Raw genomic sequence first — 26316 nt, forward strand, 5'->3', positions numbered from 1 at the left:
TTATCTTGAGGTGCTTTAGATAAAGGTATAGAAGGAGCACCAGCCTGGCATCCTCCTCCTCCCCCTGCTGCCATCCTGCCCAGAGTTTCTACTTCTTTTGTTCTGACTTGGTTGTGGGATGCATCTCACTCAGGCTTTTAAATCAAGGTGAGGTAGTTGTATGTTTGCATCACTCTTTCCCTCTGAGTGACAGATTGGGGTCCTGGTTCGTGAGTATGCTGTGGTCAGCATACATTTGACAGAATGTTAGAGAAGAATGTGTGATTCTCCTGGAACAAGAAAGCTTGCCGTAAGAACACACGTAGCACATAGTGGGGCTGACGTGCTCAGAACACTCCTGGCACAATCACAGGAACTGGACCCCCATGTCTTACATACATCAGTGAAATCGCCTCTAAAGCAGGGTTCCACAAGTGCCTGGCCAGATTATTTTTGCTAACCTAGCACCTAGTTGAAATTTATTAACCACTGTATGAACTGCCGAAATTCTCGTTCTTCTCTCTTTCTTTCCTCAAATTATTTCAGATTTCAGCCCAGCTGGTAATATTGGGAAGAGTTTCACAGCTAGAGGATTAACATTAGGAAGTTAAGCCTCCATGTCAGTTCAGCAACGTTTTCTCTGCCTCCGTGATCAAGTGTTGTCAGGGCAAACAGCTTGTCTCCTGGAGGTCAGCGTCTACAGCAGGGTTTCTCAACCTTGGCACTATTGACATTTTGGGCTGGATAATCCCTTGTTGTAGGGGGCTGATCTGTGCAGTGGAGGATGTTTAGCAGCATCCCTGGCTTCTATCTCCTAGGTACCAGTAGTGCTCTCTCCTTCGCTTATAACAACCAAAAATGTCTCCAGACCTTACTAAATGTCCCCTGAGGAGCAGAATTGCTCCCCACCTCCACTGGTTAAAAACCACTGGCCTATCATGGAATTTTGTCATGAAAAATCCCACTCGGGATCTCTGTTGAATCCAGACCTTTCTTTAGGAGTCTGTGGTTAAGGAGAGGTCTGATGCCTTCGTGTTATAAATTATGATGGCTAATGTCATAGTTTATATTGAAGATTGTCTCCTGAATTTCTGCAGGCCTATTTTTCTGATAAGAAACTGAAGATTGCCATGAAATTAATCACTAAAGAGAGGTTTGCCAAGGGAGATATAGCTCCAATCGTTGGCTTTTGCCCAGTGCTGGACAATATAAATTGCCAGTGCTTGTTGACTTAGAGATTAATTATTCATGATAGGGAAGCTTATGAATTTTTCAGAATTTTTTCCTCATTGGGTGCAGCAGTCTGACTTCCCATTAGGAGCGTAAGATCCCTTCCAATTGTCCTACATCAAAGCCACAGGCTGTCACCCAGGGCGTTATCTTGTTCTGTGCAGGCTGGCTGCATATGTTGACTCCAAATTTTTTAATCAGCCATTTTCCAACTCATCTGCACATGTCAAGCCATAGAGACAGAATCCATTAAGCAGTATGTGAAACCAGCAGGGGCCTTGTGGCATCGTGATTTGATATCTCTATGGCATAATTTCAAAATAAAAAATTACAGGAGTACATGTCTTGCTAAAATGTCAGCAAAATGCCTGCAGAACTTGAAGTAAAACACTACCAACAACAATAACAACAACAATAATAATAATCTCTGTAGAGTCCTTTCAACTTTTCAAAGGATTTTCATATCTATTAAGTATCTCATTTTCTCCAAACCCTAAACTTCTAGATCACTCTCTTATTTGTAGCAAATAAAATGAATAAGTAGCTGAGCCAATCATCTCTTAATCAATAGAGTTGATAAGGATGACCATGATAGGTTGAATGATAAAAGCATTGAGGATAATTTTTTAATTTAAAAAAACACATATAGACTGGCCCGGTGGCTTAGTAGTTAAGTTTGTGGACTCCGCTTCAGCAGCCCAGGGTTCACAGGTTTGGATCCCAGATACAGACCTGCACACTGCTCATCAAGCCATGCTGTGGCAGCATCCCACATACAAAATAGAGGAAGATTGGCACAGATGTTAGCTCAGCACAAGCAAAAAGAGGAAGATTGGCAACGGATGTTAGCTCTGGGCCAATCTTCCTCACCAAAAAACAAAAAAGCATAGACCAGCTTAGAATACTCAGAGTTCCCTGTTACACAGAAGACAAAATATTCATAGGCAATCACTTAATAAATATATATTAAACACCTAGTTTGTGTCAGGTATTAGCTGAGCTCTTAAGCTGAAAAGCATTTGGATTTCACTTCATGTTAAAACTATTTCTCAAAAATATGTTTTTCCATTCCCCTGCCTTAGAATACGACAGATATCTTGCTGAAAGGCATCGTTTTGAAAATCAATTCTGTGTCCAGGAACACTACGTAAAAGGGGCAGGGTGTTCACCTGATACATACATTTAATAATTGCTTTTTAAAAACACAATCCCCTTTATGAATTTCCTTTCCTTGTGAAAGTTCCTTTTTCAAAGAGGGTTCACTGAGGTCCCTGGCTAATTTTTGGTTCCCTTTGAGATCTTACAGTAATCTATGAGGGGGGAAATTTACTACAATTGCTACAAAGTTTTTTCTCTAAAGGCCCTAAAAAGCATTCCTTTTGCTATGAAAACTCAGGTGCTTTTGCAAATATGAAAGGGAAGCATCAGCAAATGATCTGTCTAATTTTAAAAACAGTTTCACAGAGGATTAGTCTTGCATATGAATTGCAAATAAAATTTCAAGAGACAAGAAATCATCTGTCGTGATGGTGGTCAACTACTCAAAGTGTTTCTTAGCCTGGGCAATTGTGGGTATATTAGAAATAAATTAGATTCTGAGACCCTAGGGCCATCTTGATTTGAACCTCTCCAGTACCGTAATTGTGTATTTCAGTCAATATTGTTTTAATTTATATGGGCTAAAATGCTATTTGTTTGCAGGTTTCTCTCTCAGAGGAGAGTCCTTCTTTCTTTTATTTCCCTCCTCTAAGCCAGGCTGTATTTGCCTTTCACAATGCATATTTAATTATATTATGCCATGTTCACTTGCATTAATTTGAAATGATGCAGAATTGTCCACACAGTTCAGGTAAAATAGAGAATTGAGCAATTTCCAGATTCTCAAGATAGACTTTTGTTAGAAGCACTTTAACCAGAGTCCACAGTAGTTTTTGTGGCAGAGTCAGTAACGCTCTCAAAATATTTTATGTGTTCCCTTACATTTTCTAGCTTCCTTTGAAATTAACTTAGGGCCTTATGTCTGGTTCCGATAAACAGGCTAGAGTTCTCCACGCTCTCTGTTCTCCTGTCACAGTGAGCCTGGAAGCCACATAAGATAGCAGAGTCACAAAATGGTGCTGCTTTCATCTACCCAGCTCCCTGAGTGGCCATGTGGAATAGAGTCCCCCATAGTCCACATTGGATGTGTAGGGTAAGCAAGAAATAAACCATTGTTTTCTTAAGCCACTGAGATTTCAGGGTTAATTTATCACCCTGGAATAAATTAGCCTATCCTGATGAATTCATTCTTCTTTTTTAATTTACTTTTTCAATGTTTACTTATATTTTCAGTATAATGTATGATTATTTTTGCTTATGGTTGACATGAATTCTTGACCCCAACTTCATCAAAAATATAAAATCTTCTCCCTCTGAATCCCCCCAACCACTTCCAACTTGCTGAATATGACAAGAGTAGGTGTCAATATATTCCCACAGGTAAGTTAAGAACTGTCACCTGTGTTAGAATAGATGATATCCTGATGCCTTTGCTCATCTGTAGCACATGGTGCAGTATATTGCAAGCAGGAAGAATTTAACAAATGCTGACAATGTAATTTGGGGTTTTTTTGTCATTTCTTTTTTCCCATCTGTTGGAAAATTTGAGACCTCACTCTTTTTTACTACTACATCCTCCTCTTGCCCACAGACACTTTTAAAATAACTAATAAAATATGTATCTACTTGGTAACGGATTTGACTCCAGGAACGAACTGTTCCCTTGACAGGTCTTAATCAAGGTGAAACACGCCCTTTATAAATATTTTTGGCTTTGAACAATGGTATCACAAAGGTAGACACACTCTTCAGGGCAGGCAAAATGAGATAATGATATATGTGGGTAGACTTATGAATAGACCCAATTTCCTACCAGGTACTTGTGTAATGATCAGCCTGGGACTAGAAATTAAGTGTGTCTTATATTTGTGACATGCCGCTCAAAGGAAACAGAGATGCATATGGCAGTTCTCATGTATCCTAGAAATTAAACTACTTTGTCTCGGTTTTAATTGACACAGGCAGCTCTATGGTTTATAGCTCTGAATGTTTCCTACTGCTTGGTATCTCTGTTACACGCACACACGTACACACACACATATACACTCATCTGCATGAACATACACCTTCACTAAAGCCATGATTGCAGAAGCTGGAAAACTCGATTTCATTTTGACCTTGGAGTAATTTTTATACTGCATTATCAATATCTGAAAATGAAGTTCACTTCCTTTCAAAGTAAAGAGTGGGCATTTTAGCAAAAGCGTTTGATTTTATTAGTGTATAAAGGTGTTTTAGACATCATTGCATGTTTTCTGGATTTCCTGTTGAGTGCATTATTTTTGCCAATTATAAATTGCTTTTCACCATGACTCAATATTGCTGAGATATCAAAATTATTCAACAGCAAAAAACGGCATTTTATTTTCTATAATATTCATCTCAAAATCTCCTATGGCTCATTTTGGAAAAGTGACCATTTCCCATCAAATTGGCGGCCTGAACAGAGTTTCAGAAATTAGTAAAAAACAAATTCAAAATGAATGACAATAAGAATAATTAACATTTCTGTAATACTTTACTGATTTTGAACATTAACCCTTCTTTTTTGTTTTTGAAAGTATTCTGAAAATTATCCCAACCAAGTGTTGTGACAGCAAACTGGTTCAAAGCATATGCTCTGGATTCAGGCAGAATTGAATTCATGTCCCAGCTCTACCATTTCTTTGAGATGTTTCTTTAATTCCTCTCAGCCTCAGTTTCCTGATCTGAAAGTGATATTGCTTGTGAAAGTAATACCCACCTCCAGCACCAAACAAGAGAACGAGTGAAACACTGAGTATGATGGCAGGCCATAGTAATACTCACTATTCAATATATGTTAGCTCTCATGTGGACTATAACCTCATAGAAGGCAATTTCTCCTTCATCCTGCTCCCACAGCTCCTAGGACAATGCCAGACACAAAGCAAGTGTTTAATGAATATTTTTAAAGGGTGAATTGAGTGTTAATATTCCCAGTTTCCAGATGAGGAAACTGAGGCTCCCAGAGTTTAATCAGTTCACGCCTCTAGCATTCACACCACTTTAGTCAGTTATTCTTTGTCCTTTCTGCACTTAAATACTCAATTTCATTTACACATTCAACAAGGATTTAAGTTTAAACCATTTGCATTCAGATTTCTATCTAGGTATGATTTGAGCACCTATTAAGTGTCAGATACCACACTAAGTGCTTGGAAAAACTTATTAACACATCAAAACAACCTTGCCAAGTAGATATTATTATCTCCATCTCAAATTTAATTCTGCAAATATTTCTTGCTCACCTACCATGCATTAGTCACTGGAGATTTTATAGTGAACAAGACAGACAATGTCCCTGTCCTTGAGGCATTTATAGTCTTGCAGAGAGCTAGACCCAGAGCAAATAATGCAAATATGATGGGAGTGACAAAAGAGGAGGTTGAGGATGTTAGGGGATCTAGAGGAAGCGATCTTGGCTGGAGCCAAGAAATTTCCTAAGGAAGCAACATCCAGGCTAGAAGTTGGGTTAATGAGTACATGTTAGCCAGACAAGGAAGGCAGAGGAGGGCAGAGCATGTGCATCAGCCTGGGGCTAGGAGAGAATACGTCATGTTTGAGAATCTAGAAGCACAGAATGGCCTTCGCCTGGAGGGCAGGACAGAGTGGTGGGAGATAAGGCTGGAAAGCTGTGTAGGAGCCAGATGGTAACAGCTCCGTAAGCTTTGATAAGGATCTCAAACTCCTATTGCCAGGGAAAATGGAGCATTATTATAGGATCTCAAGCAGGAAAGTAACACGAGCAAATGCATGTTCCAAAAAGATGAGCAGAATGCAGTGCTGAGCATGAATTCGATCCTTGCTCTTATAGTGTGGTTTCGCAGCATTGGCGTCACGCAGAAACATATCAGAAGGGCAGAATCTTGGGTGTCACCCCAGACCTACTGAATCAAAACTCTCCAGGGGTGAGGCTCACAACTCTGTGTTTTAACAAGTTTTCTGGTTGATCCTTATGTGCACCATAGTTTGAGAACCACTGGCTTTTGGTAGAAGTTCTCAATCCTTGTTGCACATTGGAATCACCTGGACAGTTAAAAAAAGTACTGATGCCTGGGCCCCGATCCAAATGTCTGATTTTGTTGGTCTGGGTGCAGCCCGGACATCAGAATTTCCTTTCATCTCCCCCAGGTAATTCTAATATGCAGCCAGGATTGAGAACTGCTGTATCAGAGAGGATGCAGGTAAACAGGTCAGTGGTCCAGGATGGAGACGATGGCAGACTGGCCTAGGGAAATGGATAAACGGAACAGATGGATTCAAGGGATATTTAGGACGTGATGCACAGTTAAGAAAAGATAGCCCAACCTACTCCGTAGCATCCTCTCTTCGCAAAACCACCTGCTTCTTCTATACCCTGGGCTTCGTCTGCTGCACTCCCACCCAGAAAGACAATGCCCACTCCCTTCTTTGAATGGCTTCAGTTCCACGTGTCCTCAGGGTAGTGCAGGTGAATTGGACCATCTCCCCACCCCAGCTGTGAAGATCATTAAGATGATCCATAAAAAACAAAGCCGTGTCCTTCATGCGGGGTAAAATTCATAGTCTCTGGCCTCAATTGTACTAAATTATAGCCTTGACTTTGTGGACCTGAATCATATTCAAGGCATCATGCTAAGTGCTTTACAAGTACCATCTTCTTTTATTCTCATAACAAACCTCTGCTGTTGGCATTGTTACTGTTAGGACTCCTACTTTGCAGATGAGGCTGCAGACAGGGAGAGTACATTATATTATCCAGTGTCACACAGCTGGTAAGTGGCAGAGCAAAGATTTGAGCCCAGATCTGTTTCCAGTTTCTGGGTCCCTGACCACTATGCCCTCCAGCTGTTCTGGCAGGGAAGGAAACCTAAGACATATGACACATAGAAGGTTTAGATGGTGGGCTGGCTGGTGATGCCTATAAAAGCAGGTTGATACGTGGCTAAAGTAATCAAGAAGGCCTTCCCTGAAGGAAGCGGGTCTGAAACCAGAGCCTGAATGATATATCAGATTTGAAATGATGGAAAGAGGAGAAGAGGTCGTTCCCGGACGGGGGTGGGAATGGTTGAGCACTGCAGGATCATAAAGGAAGGGATTGGTTTTCTGTTTGGGGTATTTTTATGTATTTATTTGCTGCCTGCTCAGAGAACTACTGCATTTGGAGCTCTTGTGTTATATTTACTGCATTGCCAGAAGCCAGCAAAGACATAAAACTGGTGACTCAAATGCAGAGGGTGTTCTCATTGGCTGACAAACTCTGGGAGCTAAACCCTGCATTTTGTAATCAAAAAAAAGTACATCCTTCAGAATGGAAACTTTGACCTACTCAAGGTCTTCTCTTGGAGAGGAAATAGGTGTGGTAAAGAAAGACACTAATGATCTTATTTTAACTCTTCCACAAATGAGGTGGTGTCTCCTTGGGCGATTTTTATAAAAACAGAATTTAACTGAGTGTTCACGGGACGCCTAACTCCACATTTTCTCTACAAAATAGCCCTGGACCAGAGCCCTGGTAACAGACTCAGTTGGGAGCCAAGGCTTCAGCCTTCACCATTCACTCCCGGTAATAATAAGAGAAGTAATAATAAACCTACAATGTGTTGAACCCCTAGAGTGGGAAAATATCTATCATCATCATTACAATAGTCCTCTAAGGGTATTATTTTAGAGTTACAGGTACAGATGCTCAAAGAGGTTGAGCGCCCTTGCCCTGGTCACACAGTGAGTGTATGACAAAGGTGGGGTTTGATCTGAAGGTTTTTTTGATTCTAAGACAGTGCTTTTCTTTTTCCCCCCCTAAGAGTTATTCCCTCTGTGCAGAGCCAGCTATCTCTGAAACTACTGGCAAGCTGCTTAATCTTTTGAAGTTTGGTTTCCTACCTGAGAGCGGGGGAAACCTGATCTGACACTTTAAGTGTTATTAGCATCAGAACGTGCATGTGGATGAAGTGTGCAGGCTGCGGAATGCCAAGTTCTAATGGCTGCTAAGGTTTATGGAAAGTGACTGTGTGCCAGGCACTCTGCAAAGTGTCATATACCTACCATCTCATTTAATCTCTCATCAATCCTGGGAGGTGGGTATTATCAATATTATTCCCATTTTAGAGTTAAGGAGTTGGAAAAAAAACAAAAAGTGAAAGCTGAGAGAGCTCTAATAATTTGCTCAACGTTTCTCGTCTTCAACATGGAAAGGCAAGGATTTGAATCCGGACAGTCGAGAGGGGGCGCCTGCCGACCTCCGCTTTAGAGGTGGACCAAGGGGAGGCAGGGTGGAAGGGATGGGAGGAAAGGAGTTTGGAGGCATCAGCCAGGCCTTAAACACAGTAACGTAGCCACAGTCCTAACCTCGGCACATCCCTGAGACAAGAGCTTGGCCGCCCACATCCCTTAGCTGGAACGGACACCATCCCAGCTGTAACTTTCAGATTGCAGTGCGCCAGGAAGACAGCATCCGCAGGAGCAATTTGTCTCTGAAGGAGGATAAAAGCATGGGTCTGTGGAAAAAAGGAGGGGAGTGCCAGCTGAAAGGAGAGCTTTACAGGGAGGCGCCTCTGCCTGGCTCTGCCGTGGGTCTTGGCACCCTCCCTCTCAGACACTAATCCCTGGGAACCGAGGGACCAGGCCAGGAAGTGGAGAGGAAACAGCATGAACGGACTGAGCTAAACCCAGGCCAGCAGGTGGTTTGTGCCACAGCTGCTTATGGCACACCTGCCTCTGTCCCCTGAAGCCCAAAATGAAGGGTGCTTCATCAGGAATGTGACTGGTTATAGGCCAGCAAAGTTCAGTCGTTCCCTATTTCTGCAGAGAATGGCGCTTCCGACACACAGTCACTAAGCAGCAAGGCTGCAAACTAGAAGTTAGCAGGTTGGGAGCTTGGTCCCAGCTCTCTCACTGATTGTTGTGTGACTGTTGGCAGGTCATTGTCCCTCTTTGGGAATTAACTCAGTCCTTTAGTTGGTCAGGCAATCATCAGAGCCCACTAAATATTTGGCACTGTGCTGGGTGCCGGAGACGCACAGGTGAGCAAAACCATCCATCCTTGTCCCCTGGGAGCTTACACTCTAGAAGGTAGACATCAGATAATCACATGAGGACATGAGAATTACAGTTGTGATAAATACCGGTAAAAGAGAGGTGCATAGTGCCAGGAGGGCCTATCACAGGAAAAGCTCACCGAGTTTGGGGAGGTCAGAGAAGAGTTTGCTGCCAAGCTGAAGGCTGAAGGATAAGAAAGAGTTACCAGTCAAGGGGGAGACAAAGGAGGGTGCTCCAGGTGTGGGGAACAGCACGTGCAAAGACCTGGCAGCAGGAGGAAGCAATCCTTCCAAAGGCCTCGGCTGGGGACCCGTGGAACAGACTGAGTGGGGACGTGGCGCCCGACAGGCCACAGTGCTCAGCAGGCCTCAGAGCCTGGCCTGAGGTACCGCATCATCTCTAAAGCTCTTTCCAGCCACAGTTCTGGATCCTTTTCATTTTAGTCCTGAGGCTGAAGTTGGTCCATTTGCTCTGAGGCTGAGTACTACAGATTTTTCCAAAAAACAGAACAATTATTCAAATAATGCATAAAGTAATCTGCCTGTTTCTGTTTAAATGTTCTGCATATTTGAATCACATCTTCTCTTTGCTTGACCAAAGGCTGCCTGAAGGCAGTAACAATGATGACTTTGGAACAATCTAGAGTTGGACTTGCCTCCATATCATCATAGCATGTGAGCACCAGAGAATTCAAGCAACCCTAGGGAAAGCTGGAACCCGAGGATGTCTCCCAGGGACCCTGCCAAGGCCAATCCTCCAGGGCTTTGAAGCTAATGAGGAGGATCCAAGCCTGGGCCCCACGATGATTTCTCCATCACAGGTCAGACAGAGTGTTCACATGTGGGTCCGTTTAGTGGGGATATAGACCCATTTGCATAGTGGGGTTGCTTCTACCCACCCTCCTCCCCCCAAGAAAAACTTCTGTCCATGGACGGGAGAAAAATGAAGCACACAGGAGAATTGCCTAGGTGAGCAAATCCCAAAATCTGTTGTTGGGTTGTTCAAAGGTATTGCACACGTGGTCAGATAAACTTGGGAAATGTGGGGCCACATGAGGTTGCCTTGGTCTAGGGCTGCTCACCCATGTGGCTGGCGGCTCTCCAGGAAGGGGAAAAAAGGAGCAGACTTTATTGCCACAGAACCCTTTCTCATGGAGGATCTGTAGGACTAGTGTTCCCTAGAATGTGACTTTGAGAAATGCTCATCTAGGCTTTTCAAAGACTCCCGGAGCTTAACAGCCTAGAGTTTATCATTTCTCAAATGAGAGGATTGTGGACAGAGAGGTCACAACTTTGGCCCACAGTCCCCCCAGCTAAAGGCAAGTGAAAGGACATGAACACAGGCACCTCATGTCCATTCCAGGACTCCCCCAGCCCCGTGTCTGGTTTCTTTGATAAATCATAAAGGGCAGGGAGGGGAGTTAACATCTCATGGATCCCCACCCTAAAATAGACATAATTCTAGAAACTATTTGCTAAACTATGGGACCTACTATGTGCCTACTACTAAAGCACATTAAGTGCTTTGCACCCATATCATCTCAGTTAATCCTTGGGAGGTATCTTAACCCTGTTTTACAGAGAAGGAAACAGGCTTGGGAAGGTTCAGTCACTGTTCAATCCCTTTGAGTAAGGAAGTTGCAGAGTCAAGATTTGGAGCCAAGTCAGCCTGAATTTCCTTGAAGTATGCAACACATGGTCTCCTTTAGTCCTCTCCATAGCCATGAAAGATAAAAATGATCCCCACTTTGCAATTGAGGAAACTCAGGCTTAGAGAGGCTAAGAGGCTTGACGAGGTCATGCAACAGGGATTGAGACAGCTGGGCACCAATCCCTTCACCAGATTCTCAGGCCTGTGTCCTCCGCCACACAGCGTTCCTGCAGGCACAAATCAGCCCGACACTAACGCCAGTCTGAGTTCTTGTCTCTGCATTGACTAAGAGGGCGTGGCCGTGAGCTGGAGAGAATCCCAAGCCTCAGACAGGCTTGGCTGATCCTCGTCTGCACTTAGGCGGTGCTGAGCTCAGTTCTCCATCACTTTAAAAGAAAAGCCCAGGGAAATAGTCCCCTTTGCTCGGCGGGCAAATCAACACATCCAAGCTGCCTCTGCCTGACCTCTGCTAGTAGGAAGATTATCTGTCTAATTAGGTAAAAAGTCTTCATGCACATGTACATATTTTAACCCTAATGAGCCGTCAACGGGAAAGGTTTGCCCCTGGCCTGGTCTGCTAGCTGATCTTTCCTTTCCTCATGGAAAAGCCCAGTGCAGTAAATAGCACCTTGTTTCCATGGAAGCTCACTCTCTGGCTTTTTCTTTCCAGCACTTGAAAAGGTAATTACTTGATTTCTCTTTGTATTTTTGGATTTCATACAGTGGGGCTGTCAAGCTTCTCGATTGAGGATGGCCTTCTCTATCATGCCAGGCTATTTTAAGGAGCTTTAGTTGCGTTTCTGTTTTCATCCTCCCTTTAGATCATTAGCTGTCAGGCAGCAGTGTCCACCTTCTGGTCACTCCTGCTAATGAAAGTCTGACAGAGCAAAGAGTCTTGACCCTGGAGAAAGCGGGAGATGCTGAGAAGCCAGGGAAATTTGTTGAGAGATGGGATCCCCTGATCACCTTTCTTTCCAGTGCACAGACTACCAGCCCACGACCCCACATTTGCGCCAGGGAGGGACGCTGTACCATCTGGCAACTTCTTGTCTGAATCTTTGATGCCTCATGGTGGCCCATGTCAGAAATACAGCCAACATGGGCTACTCTAATAACTCAAACAATGGCCACCATTTCCTGAGTATTTGTTGCGTGCCAGACGCTGGGCTGAGCACTTTATATTCACTGTCTTGGAGTGAATCTGCATGACAGCCTTCGGTAGACTTATTCTCCTAATTATTCAGATGAAGAGACCTGAAGGTCACACAGCTCCTAAGTGGCAAAGCCAGGATAACGACACGCCATTGCCATCATTTCTCAGGGAGGAAGAAGTTTCTGTGGCTATCATTTCTTAGGCTCTGGCCCTGCGACAGCATGTCTGGAAGAAATCAGCCAGTCACGACAGGTGGCAGAAGATAGGCATTTCTCTGCCCTCCACTAGTGGCTCTATGTGTTAAATAGGCCTATGTATGCAAGGAACAAATTGAGGGCCCTGAGTTTGCTAATTGTCAGAACCAATTAGACAACCGAACAAGGCACTTAAGAAGGAAGCCAGCATAATACAGAGGAAAGAGCTCCAGAGCCAGGTACAGCAGACTCCAGTTCAAGGGGCTTGTACCACTTTAACAGCCATGGGAACCGGGGCACGTTCCTGAACCTTACTGAGCCAGTTTCCTCATCCGTAAAATGGGGGTGATAATGGTACCTACCTCATAAAGTTGTTGCACATGTGGAATTTCCCAAACTGCTCTGTGGAATATTTGTTTTCAGTGAAATGGTTGCATAAAAGACAAAGTTAAATGCAGTTAAATAGGCTTATTTACTCTAGAATTTCTCAGAATCTTTTTTTTTTTCTGGTTTATCTCCCCAAATCCCCCCTGGTACATAGTTGTATATCTTAGTTGTAGGTCCTTCTAGTTGTGGCATATGGGACACTGCCTCAACGTGGCCCGAGGAGCGGTGCCATGTCCGCGCCCAGGATCTGAACCCTGGGCCGTGCAACGGAGCGCGCGAACTTAACCACTCGGCCACGGGGCCAGCCCCTCAGAATCTTAATTATGCTAATATGTATTATAAATTTTCAGGAGGGGGCAGCATTTCCTGACCCCAGAGTCCTTGTCCTGGGAGAATATGCATTAACATCTATTTCTTGGGACCCTTTAGAAAAGGCTGTAACATAGGTCGTAGGGTACCTGGGCTTGATATGGGATCAATAAGAGCTAATCCCTTCTCTTTTGTACCCAATTGTTCAAATAACCATATCTGTGCTTGCTAGATTTGAGCTCCATAGAGGCAAGGACTGGGTCTGTCTTGTCCTCTCTGTATTCCAGTATCTTGGCATATCAAGACATTCCATAAAAATCGTGACTAAGTAAATGATTGATCCAATGAATTAATGAATGAAGCTTGGTGTAGACCTAGCCAGCTCATCTTCATTGCTGGCATTCTCTGCTATTTCTAGTTGCGTTCAGATGCTTGTGCAAAATTTAGTGATGGGGATGGTTCTGTTGGGCTGTGTTTTGTCTTCTCAGTTTTAACCTCTGTGAACACCACATCTTCTGACAAAATTTCCAACTTAAGCTCCTAACCAAGTCATTTTTCTGCTTCTCAGTGGAGCAGTCAGATGTTTCATCATTTGCATACGTATTGTGAACAAGACAAGTCTGAGTGTTCCCAGTGCATTTGCACCTGAATCTGAAGAAGTCTTGGGCTTCCAAGGGAATAGAATAAAAACAGCTCATTGGAGCTTAAAAAAGACACTGAGGATACCACGTTTCCCACTTGGCAAATGGTGACCCATGGACCACTGGTCATCTGGATCAACTGGTGGTTCTCTTTATATTTATTTAGAACAAGATTTCCAACTCATGTTCTCTGGGAATTTTCCAAAAAATAAAAACTTAAGTTAAAATACAGTTGAGTTGGTCAAATCTAACAGATTCCCTTCTACAGAACTTCTCAGAGACTTTGTGCATTTTGACAGCGTTTCCCAAACGTATCTGACCATTCTTCTGGAGCCCTTCTGGATCCCTTTCTTCTTGAGTATCTAATAAGATTGTGGTTCAGCACAATACCCTTTGGGAAATGCTACCCTAGAATATATGGCCAAAAGTTGCAGTTCAGTCTTTATGATCTAGGAAATAGTCCTGTTCCTCAAAACTGTGGAAAGGAGAAGATAAGGCAACTCCCAAATTGAGCAGGGTGATAAACGCGCACAGCATAAAGCCAGATGGAGTTTTATATGTTTTGTAAAACAAACCGAAGAAGACTATTCAGGATGCTTCAAAAGTAGGACCATAATTTTTTTTAGTGTTCTTGTTTATATCATGTTAAAAATAACTTATTTTCTAAACCATTTCATAGCATAGATGGGATACTTTTTTTTAGGCAAGGAGCTGGGTTTTCATTTTCAAATTTCTGAATAAAAATTTCATCATTTTCAAATTTCTGAATAAAAATGGCTTTTAAAACAAAGGGACTTGGGAAACCCATGTACTTCTTAAGCTACTTTTTGTTGTGAGTTAATATGTACTAAAGAGAGGAATAAAGCCCACCTTATTTGAATGCCACTGTTTCCTACTTATTAATCTTTTCTGTGAATAAAGTAAATCATAAATTACTAAAGAAAACAGACTAAATTACAGTTTGAAGGATAGAGCTAGGCTTCCTTGGAAATAAAGAGAGAACTTCAATTTAAGGAGCAGGGATCAGCAACTATGGCCCACCGCGTGTTGTTGCACATAATATTTTATTGGAACACAGCAGTGCTCATTTATTTACATGTTGTCTATGGCTGTTTTCACACTTCATTGGAAGAGGTGAGTCATTGCAACAGAGATCTATCTTACGGCTCTCAAAGCCTACAGTGTTAATTATATGGCCACTTATGGAAATGTTTGCCAATGTCTTTTCATAGATTCGTAGAAAGATGTGAATGGGACAGAGATTACATAACCAGCCCCTTCATTCTATAGAAGAAAAAACTAAATCCAGAGAAGTTAGGGAATCGCCCAGGTTTATTTATGTTTGGGTATTTTGATCCTTATATTCTAATAACTCACCATCAGGGAAGAAAAGGATAGATTTCAACTTAGATATCAACACCAAGTGCATGGTGGTGGCCATCTGGAGTGCTGGTTGAGAAGGTCTCTGGGCTCAATAAGAAGGGTGGTGATGATGGATTAACCTTCAGTCCGGCGGTGCAAGAGCAGCAGGATATGCGCCATGTAGGCACTATGAATACTCATTATGTCTGCTTCATACATTTCTAAGAGTTATGTTACCACGTCCTTCCTTGTGTGTCTGCCATGTAAACACTTTCTTCCTTGGGCCAAAACAGAGGTGCTGCATTGGGCCCTCATTAGAAGCATTGCTGCCTAGCAGTTCAGAAGTGATTCTTGTACAAGCTCATTCAAATGTCTTCCTTAGCAACTGCCTACCACATCACGCTCTGCTGAGGAGGATTGAACTTAGGATTTCACTCAAACTAGATTTGTCTGTTTCAAGATTCTTAACTTTTAGTAAAGTATATCCATAGGGGCACAGAGTAGAGGATGTAAAATGGAAAGTCATGAGTCTACTGTCTTTGGTGACCAAACTGAAAGTCTCCACGTTTGTGCTTTTGTGCAGCTGGACAATCCAGATGAGCAAGCAGCCCAGATCAGACGAGAGCTGGATGGACGTCTCCAAATGGCGGACCAAATAGCCAGGGTAAGGAAACTTTGGGGACATTCACTGGGGGTCCGGGCCAAAGTCCTACACAGGAAGCACACTGATTATTAAGAGCCTTGAAAAGATAAAACTGGGAAGCAGAGAGGAAGAAAGATGAGGAGAATTGCCCTGATTGGACCTTCAGCCCTCCTTTCTCAGTGCAACTCTCCCGAAGATAGCATGTACATTTCCTATGCTCCAGTCAATACTCAAACTCCAGCCTGACCTTTCTTCTGAGTCCCAGACTTATATTTCCAACTGTCTATTGAGCATTTCCACCTGGATATTCCCCTGCATTTCCAGTTAAATGTGTTCAAAATCTAGCTCCTTATCTTCTCCCTCCCGCTATATCCCCATACCTACATTTACTCCTCTTCGGGTGTTCTGCATCCAATTACTATGGACGAAACCTCCTAGTCATTCGCAATTTCTCCTTCCTCCTACAATACTCCGCACTCGATCAGCTACCCAGCTCATTGATTCCACTTCCTAAATGTGGGTCAGAGCTCTTTACTGCTTTCCGGCTCCGCTGCTAGGGCTTTGATTCAGGCCCTCGTCTTCAATGCCTGGATCTTACAATAGGCTCCTAATGGGCATCCCTGGCTCCACTCCCTCCCGCTCTCCTGTTCATCCTTCACACAGTTGCCATTCTAAGCCTCGTATACGAATATCTCACAACAGAGCCTCAAAATCCTTCAATAGAATCCTCTATCACCCCCAGAACAAAATCTAACCTTTTTAGAAGGATATTCAAGGCTTTTAATCCACAAACCATATCCTCCCATATTAGCATCACCTCCCACAACTTTCCCACCAGAACTCCCCATTCCAGCTACAGAGAATGTCTCTCTCAGAATATTCCAGATCCTTTCCAGCCTCGGTGGCTTTGTGCCTACTGGTGTTTCCACCTGGAATGACCTTTCTTCTCTCCTCCACTTAGCAAACTGTCCTACTCACCCTCCAGTGTTCAACTTAAAACCCCTTCTCTAAGAGCTTAGCAGTTAGTCCTCCCCACTTTTGTGCTTTCTTCCTGCCACGTATAAACCTTTATTACCACAGATCATCGAACGGGGACTATTCATTTATGTGTCTGAGCCTCCCAGTATATAAGATTTCTCTAGGGTTGGGGTTATGTCTTAGCATTGATGAGCCGAAATGTTACCCGTCGTTCTTGTTGTCATTTGTGTTGCCGTTAACAGTAGTAACGCCGGTAGTATTTATGGAGTGCTGACTCTGTATCAAACATGCTGAGTGCTTTACATGTACCCTTGCATTCAATCCTCAAAATAGCCCTAGAAGGACATTTCAGTTATCATTCTTGTTTTAGAGATGGGGAAATCCAGACTGAGCATGATAGATTCTAGTTAAGAGGCTACACTGGACCCTAAGTTCAAGTCTGTCTAAATATCAGGCCTAGGACAAGGGTGAGGTGTGCTCCTCTGGGGAAAACTTTAAGAGGGGGGCCAAAAATTGAGTAATCAAAATAAATAATATTTTAATGCAATATCTTAAAAACTCATAATTGATGCAAAAAAAGTCATGAAAAACAAATTATCAAAATTTTAAAAAACAGGGTCCTACTTATTCCTACAGTAGCCACAGGCCATGTGTGTATGTGAGGGAAGAGGGCTGTGGGAGATGGTAGGGAGGATGGGCACAAGGAATTCTACTAGAAGAGAAACAGAAGAAAGATTCCAAGAAGCATAAAAAGCCCCATTTGTGCTCAAGCAGTTTTATTGAAATGCTTTGCATCTTGTTTTTGGACACCTTCAAATTTTATAGTAGAGTTAGTCTGGTGGCTAAAAATAGTATGCACTTATGGATTTGGCTAAAGGTAGTATGAAAGGCTCTTATGTTTGAACATCCTGCTTAATGTGGGAGTAAACATCAATGAGGCTTTAGAATTTACTTCTGTAAACTCAGTGTCTCCTCAGCGGATTATCCAGAAAACGGAGGTCATTTGGTCTATTTCCTGCCTTTAGGCAACTATTTACAACCCCAACAAGGAGGTATTCATCCCATTTAAAGAAAATTACACATACACACACATACTTCAAAAACAAGTTCCTGGCACCTTTGTTTTGTTTACTTTGAGACTTTACACGATAATTTAAGAAACTACCGTAAGCTCATTTTAATTTTTGAATGATCATGGATGAACAACTGGTAGATAGGGAGCCAAGTTGCCCATCTCTGAACAGGATATCTAGGAACTATCCCCCAGCCCACACCGCTAGATATTCTGATACCAAGTAGGATATTATTAACAACTTAGAACTAGGCTTTCTTGGACAATGAAATAAAAAATTAAAGTGAATCTTGGTTATTATTTACAGAGAACAGAGAATAATTTCAAACTATGTGGAGGAACCCACAAACATTTAGGGTATTGAGGATTTCTATGAGAGGGTCTGCCCCCTACTATCTCCCGTCCTCCTAGAAATGGACTGTCTTCTTCTGCAATGTTTATTCATGCCAGTGGCCCCCTTGCCACAGCTATTTGGTCCTGGAAGGGAGCTCTTCACCCAAGCAGAACCAGTCACAGTTCCCAGCCTGCCCTGGCCACAAGTAACTGGTCCAGAAATGGATACCTGATGCAGACTAAACCAATGAATCCCTTCCCTGGGACTGTGGACTTCAGGTCAACAGGGCTGTGTTTCTAGTGCTAGAAAGATGTCTGCAGCCACCTTCAGTTCTTCCATGCAGGGAAAAGATGAAAGAATGAAGCCAACATACAGAGAGAGACAGAGACAGGGAATAATATACTGGGATCCTCAGGATGTTCAAGTCCATGGTTCCACTTATTCTTGAGCGTCAGCTACGTAACTACTTTTCCATCAGTTTAGTTGGGTTCCAAGGAAAATAAATTCTCTCTGTGTCTAAACCAGCCTGGCTAATGCTGAGGAAAATTGAGAAATATCTCATCTACTAAAAACTAAATAAAATATCGAGATCTCAGATATTGGCTAGTCCGTGAAAAGATATTAAAACAAAGCACCTCTGCTTATCTTCCTTTAGCATGCCCTGATTTTTCTATTTCTGGCATCACAGTGGATTTTAGTGAGGGTGTGCATTTCAACCCATATGGCTGAACATCAGCTCCTGTAAATATCATAACCAGAAATTCCTGGATGTAGATGTCATCCATCATACATAATTCACTCTGTTCTCTGAATTAAAAGATGAGTAGAGCACTTTTGATTGCAAATTAGAGGCACCAACTCAAGGAAGCTTATGTAAAAGAGAGGATTGACTCTGGGGATCAAGAAATATCTCACAGAGTCTAAGTGCAAGACACAGTCAAGACCCAGGAGGGAACTGGAACCAGGGCTGCCAAGTGGTCAGGACTTCCCCCCGCCTCTTATCTCTGTGTGTCCCATTCATTATTCTTTCTTTCTCTGCAAACCAGCTTTCTTTGCTTCTCAGATGGGAAACATGACTGCTCCACAGCTCTACATGTTTCCAATATGGCCAATAGGGAATCATTCAACCAATCAAACTCTCTCAAATCTTTCTGCTATCTCCCCTTTCCACTTTTCTTACTACTCCTTTAAAATTCACAATTTCAAGAGTCATGCCTCTGATTGACCCAACTTGGTTCAAGGGCCAGGCTCTGAAGCAATCAATCAATCCGTTGTGGAGAAGGGGGTGAGGGTCTCATTGAACACACGGATGCTAGAGATACATCACTAAAGGTGTGGGTGGTACCTAGGGGTAGAGTCGTGGTTGGAGTGGCAATTTTGAATTGAGAGATGCCCCAAGATGTGCTCATAATTAATAACTATCACTTATATGGTGTTTACTGTGTGGCAGACTCTCTTCTAAGCATTTTACATTTGATAACCTAGCTAACCCACCACCCAACCTTATGAGAAAGGTGCTATCATTATCCACATTTTATAGAGGAAGCTGAGGCAGAGACATGAGAGGACATGGCCACGGCCACTCAATGACCAGAATCTGCACTCTTAACCACTATGTGTACTACCATTACAAAATGCCTCCCCAAATACAGGCCCTCATTTTCCTCATCACTTCATCCAAGGATCCGACATGTCCTTCACCCAAGCCTTTACCTGACCTCATTCTGACCTCTCTCTCTTTCTGTCAATCAGTCCTTTATTAAAAGCGTCAGGCACTGGCTGTAGAATTTCACGTGAACTCTCGTTTAGACCTGTGACGAACAATTCTGGGTGTTGCAGTAATTCTCTCCACTTTAGGCTCATCAAAGAATTTAAGTGATGTGCCCAAGTTCACTCAGCTAGTAAGTAGAAGCTCAGTACTCTGATTCCAAGTTTCAGGCTCTTTCTTTTGAGCAGTTAGATGACAGGCAGGAAGTTTCACCAGGACAGGACTACCCCCATGTCCTCTCTTCCTGATGGCTGCTCCTCCGGGAAACTGCTTTCTCTCTTCCACTAAAATTTGCTCTGGATTCCCTTCAGTTTATCCAGAAGGCCAAATGAAGCAACAGTATCAGGCAGAACTGGCTCTGAGAATTCTGAATCCTTTCCACTTTGATTCCCTTGGACTCTGGAAAAGAGGTTATAGGGACCCTGGTGGTTCTTCCAGCAGCATTCTCATTAGCACATGCTTATGAAAGGCGTATGTTTGTCCTTTCTTCCTGGGGGAGAAAGGAGACAAGTAAAAGGCAGATCTCTTCTACCTGCAACCCTATACTGTAACCTATCAATTCAATCACCCCAACATCCCATGAATCATCAAACACAGACGGCTGCACGAGCCCTCACTGTGAACATCAGACATGCTGCCTTAAAAGTTCCATGAAGAGATCTGAATGCATTTTTAAAAATCTGGTAGAAAAGACTTCTTTATCCATGTTCAAACATTTCCCAAATCCTGTCATGTTGATATTAAAGTGTCCCCAAATTTCACCCAGGAATTAAGTCTAAGTTATTTAAATTGTGCGATCAGAAGTTGACATTAGAGCTTAAGCAGGCAGATTGTGGCATTAGTGCTGCTGTGATATTTGCCAATTCTTTTGGCCACGTTTTGGGGTAAAATTCAAAAATTCTTGAGCTAATTATATAAGACAAATATTACAGCTTTTGCAGTATTAGTGGCAGAGGTCTGGAAGTGAAACACCATTGGTTTTTCAAGCTATCATTTAAATGTGGAGTTGCCATTTAGACCTCTATTGCCTGCAGAGCAAAATTACCATGTCATTTCATGGTCCTATTGCAAACATTGATGAGAATATGCCCCAGGAGAGACATAATATCCAAATATTTCCCTGATGGAAAAGTCCTGTTCCATACATTGCCAAAAATCAGACAAAAATGGAGTCCTCTTCTACCAGAGAATGCTACTACCCCTAGCTTACAAATTAATTTTATAGTACTTGGCATCCACCCTGCATCGTGAAATAGCACAGTGTCCAGGCACACAGCAGAGTTCAGTTCAATTTTTTGCCTGAAGGAATATGTGTAGTGAGCATCTCCCTGACTCTGGCCTTTGTCAGGTAGCTCAGAACCCAGGGAAATCTGAATTCAAGGGAAAGTCTAAATGCCAAGGAGGTCGTCTGAAGTTCATTTAAGCCAAGGGAAGTCCATCTAATTCATAAAAGCTGAGGAAGTAAGACCAAGCCAGTTAAAAATGGGTTTGAGTAAAGAAGCCAATCCAGGAAACTATAACACCTGTGCCCAAAATGCCTTTTGTGATGCTGATTTTGACAAATTACTCCCAAGACCTTCTTTCTTTCTTTTCCCCCATCACTCCCTACACTTTCTCCCACACCCACCATCACACAGTCCTCGTGGAACAGCCACTGCTATGGAGGACTATAGCCCTCTGCTGAACACCGTGAGATGAAGTAATGCCTAGAGGGTGCACCATGTGGAGAGGCCCCATAGGGTTAACCTTGGCTCTGTTGATTGCCATTTGGGGCCAGACAGTTCTGCCCTATCATATGGTAGCTAAGAATGCGGGCTTAGGTTTCAAACTCAATTCTACTAATTATTGATTTAGCTTTTATGCCTCATTTTCCTCCAGAAAATGGGAATAAATAACAGCACTAGTCTCAATAGGTTTTTGGAAGGATTAAATGAGGTACAGCACGTAAACTGCTTAGCTTAATGCCCAATAAACAGTTAACATTCATAAATGCCAACTAGCATCATGATCTCTACTGTAGTCACCATCATCATTACTATTATTGTCATTGTTAGTGGTGGTGGTGGTAGCATGGTGCCTGATATATATGGATATGGATATGTGTATATGTTTGTGTGTATGTGTATATATGTATGTGTATATGTATATGATATATGTATCTGTATACATATATGTTTGTATACATATACATAGTATATAGATAGTCAATGGTCAAAAAGTATTAACATTTGTTATTATCTCTTACTTATCACAATAACTCTATGAGGTTTATTATCCCCATTTCAAACATGGAAACCAAAATTCAGACAGGTGAAGACACCTGTCTAAACTCACACAACTAGCAAGTGGAAGACCAGGATTCAGAGTCGAGTCTGTTTCACTAATGTGGACTGGATAAGGTTCCTTGGTACCCCTTTGTACTCTGCGCCTGCCTCTGTTACTTCATGTGTCACATGGTATCTAACTGGTTCCTTTCTGGCATTCCCCCGACTCCATACCATTGCCACTTACTTGAGTGGCTCATCCTCAGTGACAACCATGCCATCTGACACATGATAGGAGCCCAGGAAGTATTTGAAAGATTGTATTGAATAGGCACAGTACTGTCAGTGAACGCCATGTCTAGAAAGTGTCCTGCTGCCACATCCTTCCTTCTGATCATCCACCAGTATGTCATTTGAGCCTTTGGGGTCTAGATCCTCTCTCTGAGTGGGAGTATCCTTATCAGCTTTTATGCGCATACCCACCTCATCCTCTATGGGTAAACATGCAAAGACAAAGAAGAAAAGTAAATGGCTAACAGAGCTGTTAGGACTTTCAAATGTTATTTTTCAAGATGTTCCAAACATCCCTCAATGTGGCCAAGCATAAATAACCCTGGTAGGAATTGTCCTTGGGAGGCCGTCCCCATGAGGATTCTTATCAGCCCAAAACAAAAATAAATGGCCAGTGGAGATTTTCTTTGGAAGACTTTGTCCACCCGGATGCTATGTCTTTCATAAAGCAATGTGAATAAACCATCCTTTTGTCAAGGCTAATTTACCTTTATGCCTAGGAAAGTAACAATTGAGATGGACGACTACATTTTCCTTATTTTGGCACAACTGCAGCTTTGAAATGTGTTTGTAATGGGTCTGCTGCTGAAAACTCCCCTCAAGAACTTCAGCCTAGATTGACAGAATGGTATTTCTTCTCAAGGCTTAAATACTCAGGGCAGAAAGATGGCCTTGTTTTCTCTTGCAGACTTCAGTTTTATGAGCCTCTTTTTATGGTGTCATTAGGAACTGTCCGAGTTCCGGGAGGGGTGATCGTTCTTTGGATTTTTCCAGTATTCTGCTGTATAAAGTTGGGTGGATGCTATCTCTGGGCCAGAGTGGTATTGTCTGTAACCACCGGGTCTTCTTCCAAAACTTCAGGACTGTGGAGTTACAGGCCCCATGTGAGTTCCAAAGATGGCATGATAAAAGGGACTGCACTTAATGGCAGAATCTCTCAAGGCTGATTAGCAGGAAAGAACCCACTTGACGGACATGATGGTTTTTCTCTCCAACTCCGTGGCAACTGCAAGGCCGGCAGCTGCCAATAAAAATCAGATTTACCACTTCTCCAGCTCCCCAAGAATCCTATGTAGTTATGAGGTTTGGGCCCCAACATGAGGAGGAAAGAAATAGGTTAGTGTAACGGCCTTCAGGCTGTTAGTATGTAACCTATGCTGCTTGGCAGCCTTTAACATGGCCTTGGGGACCACTCTTTGACCATGAATTAACCTGCTTCATTCTTCTCTTCACTCCTGAGAAGGGCCACGTCCCAAAGGAGATGGGGAAATATTTTGTGACTGCATACAGTTATATAGACCTTCTTGGATTCATGGTTACCTGTTACATTTTCCATGGAAAGGAGAAAACAGTGGTGGCCCTGTCTTAGCCAACTCAGCCTGGTGGCAAACTTTTCCTCATCCATCGAGTCTCAGCACAAGGATCACCTCCTCAGAAAAGGCAGGCTGATTCTCTCAGGAAGAGTCCACATCCCATATACTTCCATTACAGTGTCTACCTTGATGTTTCTTTATAGATTGTTCTCCTCACTAACTGTTAGCTCCAGGAGAACAGTACACATCCTTTAATCATGATCCACCCATGCCTACCACTACTGCAGGCACAGTATTGGTTGGCAGTAAATGTTTACTAAGTGATGGTGGCCCAGCAGCCAAGTCCTTACATCTCCATGGCCTTTTTCATAAAGGATGCCCAAGTTTCTGAGGCTCACAATTGTCCCCGATTGAGTCTAAGAATGACAAAAAGCAAGCCCACTATGCAAGAGTTTTGAAGAAATAAAACTCTTGCTTTAAATCATTACTAGCTCCTGTCAAGCTCATCAACCTATCCTCTCATTTCAGAGGCATCCATCCTGCTTCTCCTCTCACATTCACCCACAATATGTTTAGAAAGCACCACGCAGTGGGCTGAGCCCAGTGTTAAAGCAGGAAATGATTATACCAAGAGGTGCCAGAAGGAACCGGTTCTCTAAGGTTGCTGAGTGGATTTCAGACCCCCTTATTCATTTACATGGAAAAGCAGAATCTCAGTGTTCTTCCAGAACTTAATTCGTCATCTCTCCACCTCCTCCTCACAGCAAGTTTTAGCTGTGTTGATATTTAATATGGACATTTTGGCAAGCCATCCATTCCTTCACTCAACTCATATGTATTGAACAATTACTATGTGCCAAACATTATACTAGATAACAAGAATTCAGCAGGGGTTTCAAGATAGGTATAGTCCTATCTTGTGGCCCAGCAGGAAAGACAGACATTAAACAAATAAATTTCACGATTGTTTCATTAATTATAATAAATGTTACCAAGAAGTTGAGCTAGGTATTGCGAGAAAGTTCAATCAGGGGACTCAACCTAGGGAAGTAAAGTTTTAAGGTAAAAAGTGGAAGATGACAAGATGGCAGAGAGTTACAGAGGGTGGCAGGCGGAAAGGGGAACACTTCTGATGGACCCCAGGTAGGAAGAAGGTTGGCATAGCACAAAGGTATCTCCAAGCCCTATAGAGAGGATCCACTATTGGAATCTCAGTGAAGTTTCTGTGGTGGCAAGGAAGAAAAACCTTTGTAGCTAACCAGTGGGTAGGGGGGAATTGTTGAAAGGAAAATAAGAGAATCTCAAAAATCCAAAATGCAGGAGGAATAACTAGGCTTTGTGGGGATTCAAAAACCAATAAAAGGCAAAGCTCCTTTTTGTGAATACAGATAGCCTCTTCTCTCCTCTTCTCTTCTCTCCCTCTTTTCCTCCCTCTCTCTGTCTCTATCTCCCTCCTTCCCTCTCTCTATCTCTCTACCTCTTTCTCTTCTTTGTCAAGTTTCTTACTCTGCTTTCACCTGGTCCAATATGGCAACCACCCATGAGCCTATATGATCTTATTGTTTCAGCTCCACCACTGACTGCAATCTCAATATCTCTCAGTTAAGTTGTTTGAGAGATTAAACTCCAGTTGATTGTTGGCCACTTAATAGAATTAGTTGATTGACTTTAAGTCAGGTGCCCATGTACTAGACATTTTATTTTTTGCTACCCAGAATTGGCAAACCAATTCATGTTCCAAGTGATCGAGGTGGAGTTCTAGCCCCAGCCACATGGAGGGAGAACATAAACCATGCCTAAGCAATTCGGCACAGCATATTATAATTGGCCATAGAAATTCATTCAGGGTATGTACATTAGTCTGACTTTGGGTGAGAATTGTGAAAGAAAAGACTCTCCCTCTTCTGTGGGCATTACAAAAGGATGTTCACTCTTCCTTTAGATAGTGTGATGTGATATTGTGAAGTGCAGATCTTTAGCAATCTTTTTGTGACATTAAAGGGAGCCAGGCTGAGCATAGAGTAAACCCAGAGAAACCCAAACAAAATTTGGAGGAAAAACTCAGTTGTGGTGATATCATATGTATCCTGATTCCAGCCTTGCCTGAAGCTGGATCTACCCCAGGATATTTTCAAACCAATAAATTCCTTCATTGTTTAAGCCAGTTCAAGTTGAATTTTCCTGTCACTTGCAAAAAAATCAAACTGATTTATTTGACTTGCTCCTCATGTGATCATATACGGAACGGGACTGGGGAGGGCAAATTCATGTTTCAAGTGGGAAATGATTCTTTGAGGTGGTAACTGATCCAAAGTATATTCAAGGCACTTGGTCAACTTAGAGATATGAAGAAACAAAGAGCATGGCCAAAGCATGTTGCCATTATAACTGAAAGCATAGGCAAGGAAGGAAAAGAAGAGAGGTCAGTTCTGACACTGAACTGCTTTATCTTCTTTTCTAAAGAATTTTAATCATGTTTTCGTTGCTTTATTAACGTTTTCAATTTTTCTTGAAAACAGTAACTATTCTTTTTAGAAATAGCCATGAGCTATGTTTGAAACATCTCAAATGAGCTCCTTTTGAATTATTCATGTGAGAAAATCTCTATAGAG

General features: G+C 42.5%; 1 protein-coding gene across 32 annotated transcripts in view; it reads left to right on the plus strand.

Annotated features, from left to right (window-relative positions):
• Positions 1–26316, plus strand: part of CADPS (calcium dependent secretion activator) — a 437791-nt gene that overhangs the window by 174496 nt on the left and 236979 nt on the right. For all 32 annotated transcript variants that reach the window (XM_070576926.1, XM_070576929.1, XM_070576936.1 and 29 more), the window contains exon 4: positions 15625–15705. In XM_070576926.1, coding sequence (XP_070433027.1) covers positions 15625–15705 — 81 coding nt within the window. The remainder of the gene's footprint in view (positions 1–15624; positions 15706–26316) is intronic.

Source organism: Equus przewalskii, chromosome 15 (genome assembly GCF_037783145.1).
Source record: "Equus przewalskii isolate Varuska chromosome 15, EquPr2, whole genome shotgun sequence".
Taxonomy (NCBI): Eukaryota; Metazoa; Chordata; class Mammalia; order Perissodactyla; family Equidae; genus Equus; species Equus przewalskii.